The sequence below is a fragment of the Olea europaea genome, chromosome 10 (assembly GCF_002742605.1).
Source record: "Olea europaea var. sylvestris chromosome 10, O_europaea_v1, whole genome shotgun sequence".
Taxonomy (NCBI): Eukaryota; Viridiplantae; Streptophyta; class Magnoliopsida; order Lamiales; family Oleaceae; genus Olea; species Olea europaea.
In genome coordinates, this window is record NC_036246.1 from 3393848 (window position 1) to 3402616 (window position 8769).

Below are 8769 nucleotides of genomic sequence, written 5' to 3' on the forward strand. Positions count from 1 at the left end.
TTTGAGTGAGATAGAAGACTGTAAAATTTCGTTTGTCGGGGGTGAAATTCGAAGATTTAGTCGAACCATCATCCAAGAAAATTAGAATTTTAGAGTACCGAATTTGTCTTGAAATCTTTCAAGTTTCCCTCAAATGTTATGCATTATGTTTTATTGAAAACTGAACTTTAAGGGCATTTTCAGTGGTTTCATGTAAAATTATCATTTCACTAATTTGTACAAAAAAAAAATGAAAAAGAAAAAATGGAAAAAGAAAAAAGAAAAAAGAAAAAAGAAGCGGTCATTTTCTACAAAGGACATGTTACGGGCAACCTTTAGCTCAAAGGACACGTTTGCAAGTTGTGAGCCGTGGCATTGTTCTTGCATTGCTTTCACGATTTTAAACATGTGCAAAAAATGTACAGTGTCGATCGAATGCCACATTTGAATAATTCACACTTTTATATAGTGTTCTCGCACTTTTTCTTTTACGCTCGATCATGTGGCTCTTAATTAAGAATGATGGTCAATTTTAAGAGGATCATTCTTCAATTTTTACTACTCAAGTAATTGAAAATTGATAATATATACATTTCATTGTATCCCAATTTTCTTGAATTATTTTGGCGTTGAGTATTGGAATGGAACATATATCTGATGATAATAATTGATAAGGGATAAAATCTTACATTAAATATAGATTAATTTATAAGGGTTTAGGTTACATTTATTAAAGAGATGGACCTTATTAAGAGGAATAGTTTAGGTTCTTATAATATGTTGGTCCATCTATTCATCTTTGGTATCAGAGCACATTTTCAATGAGCAATTTGATTCAATTAAAACTCAAAAATTGAGCAGGCAGATTTTAAAATTAGTTTGCTTGAATGAGCTACTATCTTGTAGGGAGATAAATCCTACATCTACTAATGATGAAAATATAGATTAATATATAAAGATTTGAGTTGCTTCTCTTGATAAAGTTAACGTTTTAAGTTGGAACTTTAAGTCTTAATATGATATCAAAGTCTATTAAGTTTTGACGAACAATTTGATTTGATTACTATTAAAAAAATGATCATGTAGATTTTAAGATTATTACGTTAAAGTATTAAATTTCACATCAAGTAAGATTGATCTTTTACGATGAAACTTCAAATTTTAATAATTGTTTCAACACAATCATTTAGAGATGGTAAAATTCTCCTATGTGCCCCATCCCAAATAGAGCGGGGAACCTGTAGGTGAAAAATAGTGTTAATAAACAAATAAATATATGAGAATGGGGGATGACATGTTAAGAGATAGATATGCATCGAATAAAATTTGAGTTATTTTTAGTAAGGTTGATCTTTTAAGATTGAACTTAATAAGACCTTGTTTGTCATTCTTTAACAAAATAAATTGTTTGTTACAGTAACATTCTTTATCTCACATTCACACAATAAAATATTGTACATACAAACCAATAAGATTTTTTTTTTAAATTTCAACCACACATTCTTCAAAAATTAATATTCAAAACTCTATATTTTCTTCCAAAACGGGAGACAAACAAGCTCTAATTGTTTCGACACAATCATTGAGAGATGGTACAATTCTCTTACCTGCCCTATCCCAAATTAAAAATAGTATTAATAAATAAGGCTTTGTTTGTTTTCCATTTATGTAAAAATGAGAATGAAAAATATAGTTGTTACGAGCTCCCATACAAGAGATAAAAATTCAAAATGGAGGTTTAATGTGATGGATAACGGTCATATTTTTCATTTTAATGAGGAAGAAATGAGAAACAAACAGGGGCTAAATAATTATATCAAATGGCACGAGAATAGGGATGACCACTCTCGATCCCATTCCTTTCCATTCCATCCCATCCCATCCCATCCCTTCCATTGCCATCCCTAAAATTATTGACATTTTTTAATCAATGATCAAAGATTTATCCCATTGTCGTCCTTGAAATCATTGACATTTTTTTATCGATGATCAGCGATTGAACTACCATCGGTGAGCGTTGATGATTGTACTAAAAATATTTTTGTTGATAAGTGATAACTTATTCTTTTGATGTACCTCCTTGTGCCGAATGAAAGAAAGCTTTCACATCTGATTTTGAAGAGAAAAGATCTTATATGATCCCATCCCAATTTTTTTTTTTGTTAGGTCAATAATTAAAAGAATGTAATTTTCTTACGATTATGAAAGCATTTGCTCCATTCATATTGTTTGAATTTGCTCTATCTCAAAATATATAGCCCTTGTTTGACAACTATTATTTGAAAACATTTTTTTTCTTATATATACTCATTTTCAATCACACATTCATACAATAAAATATTTTACACATAAATCCAAAATTTTTCCTACTTTTTAATTACACGTTCTCCTTAAAATTATTATTCAAAATATTGTTTTCTAAAAAAAAAAAAAAGGGTTGTCAAATAGGGGAATAGTTAGGCAAAGAACTGGTGATAGTAAATCTGAATTTTAAAAAACTCAAGTTTAAGTACCCAATAAAGTTGGTCTTTATTCAATTTCACGTCATATGCAAACTTAGGTGAGTCCAATAATATATCATATTAAATGGAATAAAATTGCATTTAAAACTAACGATGAATCCCCATTTTTGGATCCAACGAGTGAGTTGGAAAATCAGCTTTAGTTCCAACATGTGGAGATTACATTGCATTATGTAAATGCAATCACGTGCATTTGTGCCACGTGGTACCATTCTCAAGTCCAAATAAACGTAAACCTCATCGAAACATGTGACAATATATTTAATCCCAGTTCAGGATTAATATAAGAATTGATAACAATCGATGTTATTTACAACTTTTTTTTACTAAAGTTTCTGTTTTTTGTATAAAGAATTTATGAGGAAGTTATCTTAAATCAATTCGTTGATAGCTCTTTTATTAAGGTGGAGAACTTAAAGAAAATTATGTACAAAAGTAACTATTAAGTTTTCAAAAGTTCTAACAAACGGGACTTGAGTAATCGCCTAATTGGAATAAAAATAATTCTTAAAGCTAATTAATGGATAATTGTGTCGAGGAAGGAGGGGGGAAAGAGGTGGGATCAGTTGGATGCAGGGAATGTGCAGAACATGGTGTACATTTCATGCTGCTTCACTGTCTCACATGCAAAGGTACAATCTGATTTCTGCATGTGATGTTCCATGTGCATTCTTTCCTTTAATTTCTCTCTCTCTTTATTGTATTTGAGGCTGGCCCATGCCACATTCACATGTGCCCTTTTGGGAGGCCTGACCCATCCCCTACGCTCACAATACAACTAGCTTGCAACGCCCAATTTAATAAATGAAATGTCTAAACTACCCTTTAGTTTTTCTCTCTTTGACCTTTGATAATTGATTCGGACATGTACATTTTTTGTGTAAATAATGTTTTACATCTCTTCACATGGAGGGGTGTAAAGGATTATATACACGGAAAGTGTAGACTAATCCTTAATTCGGATTCTTAATTGTCAAGTGGGACATTAATCTTATTCCGTTCTGTCGATAAAGCGTACTTGTCATTTTATATTAGTGTTGGAAAAACTCTACACACCCATTTCATGATGAAAATTCATGATTTTGATGAACATGTTAATCGATATAGGAGATGTGTCTCCCATGCACGTGTAATACATAATTCTATTGCTCTACTTTGAATCGTGTAATTAATGGTACCTTTGCTAAACATATTGACGCATGCATAGCCAAATTAGGCTAATACAACAAATATAAAATTGGCCTATTTTGCAATCTTAGGTATCCATTTAGTATTGCCAAAATTTATGGAGAATTAGCACCAACAAAAAGGAGGAAATTACGTTTGATTAAGGGCGTGAGTGTTCAATGAATTAGGGCTCAAGGGTCCACGTGCGAATTGCAGATAGGAAACATTACATTCCATGAATTTTGTATTTCTCGCAGGTATGAAAGTTTAATAAAAACTGCATATAGGACGGTAAAAAGACTCATTCAATTTGATATCCGCGAACCCCATTTCGAATCGGATGGTGATTACCCGTCTAATTAGGTAAAGTTAATTTCAAATTTAAAATTTTTATCAAATAAAAATAAAAGATTTATCATTATTTGTAAAGTGAACATGAGTTTCTTTATAAATTGAAAAAAAAAAAAAAAAAGTTATAACATTCACTAACTAAAAACATAAAAAATAGAAAAGATTTTAAAAAAATGGGTCTATAAACGGGGGCAGGGGGCTTTCCTCTCCTCGTCATGATTCAGTCATGTTTTGTCCCGTTTATGCGGATATGGGTGGGACAACATGACAAAAACACTCCACAGGTCAAGGGATGGGAATGGCTGATTCATCTTATATCCACCATGTTATCATCCCTAATTGCATGATTATCGTGTTTATTGAGTGATCGTTAGTGTAAGTTGAGGAATAATTACTCAAAAAGCTAGTGACTATTAGCGTAACTAACCCGTGATCCATATAATGGTAAACAATAATATTAAGTCACATGTCATATAAAACAATAAAATTTCATCAAATTACAAAGATATTTACACCAAATATTTAAAGATCCAAAATGGCATTCTTGTAATTCCTGTGCACACAAGTGGCACTGTTTCACTACTCACTTATTTATACCCCGTGTAACGGACCTCGTTACAGCATCATTTCCTTTCCCCTTCCCTCCACCATCTCCGCCACCATTACGCTGCCGCTTCAAATGGGTTCACAGACAAGAAACGGCATAAGCGCGGTGACGAGGAGGAGGAGAAGAAGGCCCTCTAAAGTTCATAGAAGCTTGAGGCCGGGCAACATTGGTAGAACAACCGCCGGTGGTTCATCGGTTTCGGACAAGTTGGAGGCCTTAAAGAACCTTATTCCATCCAAAAATGGGGAGATGAAACCCGACCAGCTGTTTCAAGAAACGGCCGACTACATTGTACTTCTCAATACTCAAGTTCTCGTTTTGCAGAAATTGATTGATTTTTATGGGTCTCAACCTCAAGAAAACGAAAATGAAAATTCTGTATAGATCATAAGCAAATATTTTCCATTATCAATGAATCCATAGGTCTGGAAATGGGAAGAAATGGTTCTTCACGTTATTCGTTATAAAATGAAGTAGATTTTAGTATAAAAGAGTTTTATGTTTCCTTTGTGCCATCGAAATTCTTTGTTTCTCTTTGATGGGTTCTTGACTTGTTGCTTCTTATTTTCCTATTTCTTGTAGTTATTGATTCTTGATGAGAATATATTTCCTCCTTAACCAGTATACCTTCTTGGCTAGAGGGCTGGACTGGGGTTCTGGGAAAATCTCTACGAATTCTAAGTAGAAAAGACAGATCCGACCCCTCACGGGGAGCCTAGTCAAAGGAGTAGTTCGCAGAGCACTATTGAAATGCTATACGCAAAGGAGCAATAAAGGATTTTTATCTTCGAAACCCATTGGAAGGGGGTAGTGCAATAGAAATTTTGGAGTAAATTCCCAAAATTATTTTAGTTTCTAAAGTAGTTACAATCTGACTTCCCTACAAAATCGACATTAACATATTCTTAGTAAGTGACTTCACGAAACTAGTCTTCAGGGTAAATGTAATTCATCTTTGTTTTTCAATCATCAACAAGGTGTCACTTATCCGATAACACAAATATTGAATATAATTTATGTAACGCCCCAATTTTTTCATTAAGCATAAACACGGGAACGTTACGAAAACTCGTTTTTCTTTAATTAAAAAAAAATGCGGAACTATATAAAATTCTTCAATAAACAAATAATTGTAACGTTTAGATTAAAATTATTGAAAGCATATCTAACCATAAACATAAACTCCTAAGTAATTCAAATAATGCGTTCTAAATTAAAATAAACAAATTGCTAAATTTAAAATGGCAAACTTATTTCTTTTTCTCTATTCTTTATCCACTTGGCAGTCCGCATCACCAATTCTCCACTGTTCCAATCGACCCGAACTAATCTGAAAAATTAATGTAAGAGTGAGTATTAAAAATACCCAGTAAGATACGTGCAAATTTCCATACACAGGTATATAACAAATAAATAATACACTTCATACCGCTCTTCTCTTATGGAGTATATCGGTGACCAAGCGACACACCCATCTTAGGTCCTCTTAATTTTCATGTAGAAATTTCATATCTCTTTCTCTAGAACCCGAAGGTCCACTAGCATTCCATGCATATTTAATCGCACATAAGAGCATAAGGAAACGTAAACACTTTGCACATAAATGTATCTTACCTTATTATCGAAATGTACACGAAAAATATTTGAATGCACGTTCCAAAATTCCTTCCTCTACTCTGTGAACGATTTATTGATCGACAGTGATAGTTGATGTATGACAAATTTCTGTTTTCACACACTCTTTCCTCTTTCTCTCTCTGTCTCTCTTTCTTTCTTCTCTCTCTTTCACGTGTGAATATTTTTTGGTGTGGTAAAATATGAAATCCTTGCCTAGTATTTATAGGTGTACGCTAGAGTAGTAGATAAATCAAAACTTTGATTTGATAAAGTCAAATCCAATGTGGCACGTATCATAAAAAAATTGTACTTTATCATTATTTTATTTCATCTAAAAGAACTACCATTCCTATCCAATAAAAATGTGGTAGCCAATCAATCAAATTCAAAATGGGTTAAAACTATATAAAATTATATTTATCTTGTTTTCTTTCAATTGGGTATAACTTAATACGTTCTTATCCAAAATAACTTTTCTCGAGTCATAGACTTCTAATTAATTACGACCTTCGAAATGAGTCTAATATTGATATACATATCATTACTTTATCAAAATCCAATTATTTGACCCCAAATATATAATATATTAATATTTATTTCACCTTAATCCCTCACTTTCAAAATAATATAATAATTTATTTATTTTCTTAAAAAAATTTCGGAATGTTACACGTTGTTTGCCACATAAATTGTTGTCTAGTGTCAATTGGATGGAAAAAAGTCTTTGAAATTTAAACTATCCAATAGGCTAATGTCACGAGGCAAAGTTTAAACTAAAGTGTATACACCATAGTGTACAAGTAGCAAGGTTCTTACCGATTGAACTTTGCTATTTGTACTCTGATTTTTGACACGTTGTTTGACACTTGCATTGTTGTCAAGTGTCAATGGGATGGGAAAATGGTTTGAAATTTAAACTGTCCAACAGGGTTATGTCTCGTGGCAAACTATAAACTAAAGTGTACACCATAGTGTACATGTAGGAACGTCCTTACCGATTGAACTTTGCTAGTTGTAAACTGATTTTTAACAAGTTGTTTGACACTTGCATTGTTGTCAAGTTTCAATTGGAAGGGAAAACTTTTTGATACATGTAGCAAGGTTCTTACCGATTGAACTTTCCTATTTGTACACTGATTTTTGACACGTTGTTTAGTAGAGGGCCTATTGGTTTACAATATGGAATAAAGTCTAATGCTGCAGGCTCCAATTCATAGGATGAATTGCAGATTGACCAATCTGCCACATTTGCTGAATTGTTGTTGTTTATTATAGTATCAAACATAATTTTTTGTGCTTCTAAGTCACCAATACTGGTCCATACCAAGGTCTCAGAGTTCATTAGAGGCATGGCTGGAGACAGTTGAAACATTTGTTTCTTCAAGACTCTGCCTGCAAAACAGTGATTTTTGACATGACATACACAAAACTTTTTTATCGGTCAGGTTAACAACAACAATGGAATTGTGAGCACTAATAACTTGAGCTTCTGAATAAGGTAGTCTAACATGTTACTAGAGCAGATATATGTCGTCCAATGTTTAATGAAAAATGAATGTGAATTGCATTTGAGATAGCGTCTCTAATAGTTTAAACATTTATTGGTCGAGTTAACAACAATATTGGAATTGTGTTTCTTCTACATTAACTTAAGCTTCTACATATGATAGTTCAACATGTTATTGAAGCATATGGAGTTCGTTCGATGTTTAATGAAAAATGAATCTGAATTGTATGGATTTCATAAAAATTCTCATAAAATCGAGAAAGAAGTTTTCATTCTGTACATACTGAATAAAGAATTATTAACTGCATCCAATGCATCTATAATAGTCAAAACATTTATCTGTCAAGTTAACAACAATAATTTGTGTTTCTTCTGTAATAAATGAAGCTCTTAGATAAGATAGTTCAACATAATATTAGAGCAGAAAGATCTAATTCAATGTTTAATGAAAAATGAATTTGAATTGCACACGAGAAAGCGTATCTAACAATCTATACTTTTAAATGACATAGTTCAACAGTTTGAGGAATACCATCACCGTCGATGATTCCATCGTCAATCAGCTTTAAACAGTTATTTGCCAAGGCCAACATGGCAGCCGCAGCAGGACAGAAAGCTACACTCTTGATTCCCAACTTCTTGGCCAACTCCGACGCCCATCCCATGCCATAATCTGCTATAATACACATAATCTTATCACTCTCAGTTCCATTTATCTTTTCAATTAGGTCCTCCAACTTCCCAGGCATAACCGTCGAAATTACCTTGGATAACTTTCCTAGTTCATTTCTGTCCTCCCATGGTTCCAATCCATCTGGGATTGATACCAACTTTACCCTTTCTTTTTCTTGTGTGTTTTCTGTCTCTGTTAATGCTTTGACAACTCTCTGGTGATTGAATTCCGTGTTTACAAATGTGACTTTGATGCCATGTCTTACTAGCCAAAGTGAAACTTCCATTAGGGGGATAACATGGCCTTGTGCTGGATATGGTATAGCTAATACATGTGGAGTGGCCAT

The 8769-nt window shown here is 32.8% G+C and overlaps 1 protein-coding gene across 1 annotated transcript; it reads right to left on the reverse strand.

Annotated features, from left to right (window-relative positions):
* Positions 1-5122: 5122 nt before the first annotated feature.
* Positions 5123-8769, reverse strand: LOC111400169 (UDP-glycosyltransferase 83A1-like). The gene is made up of 4 exons (XM_023027598.1): positions 8283-8769; positions 7568-7635; positions 5495-5506; positions 5123-5341 (listed from the first exon to the last, which is right to left on the reverse strand). The coding sequence occupies exons 1-4, from the start codon at positions 8767-8769 to the stop codon at positions 5123-5125; spliced, it is 786 nt and encodes a 261-aa protein (XP_022883366.1).

Excerpts from the sequence above, each read along its gene's own strand:
- LOC111400169 (XM_023027598.1), bottom strand. The coding sequence starts at position 8,769 with ATGGCCACTCCACATGTATTAGCTATACCATATCCAGCACAAGGCCAT. Across the intron at positions 7,636-8,282 it reads TGGAATCATCGACGGTGATG|GCAGAGTCTTGAAGAAACAA; the intron begins GTATTCCTCAAA and ends ACTGTTTTGCAG.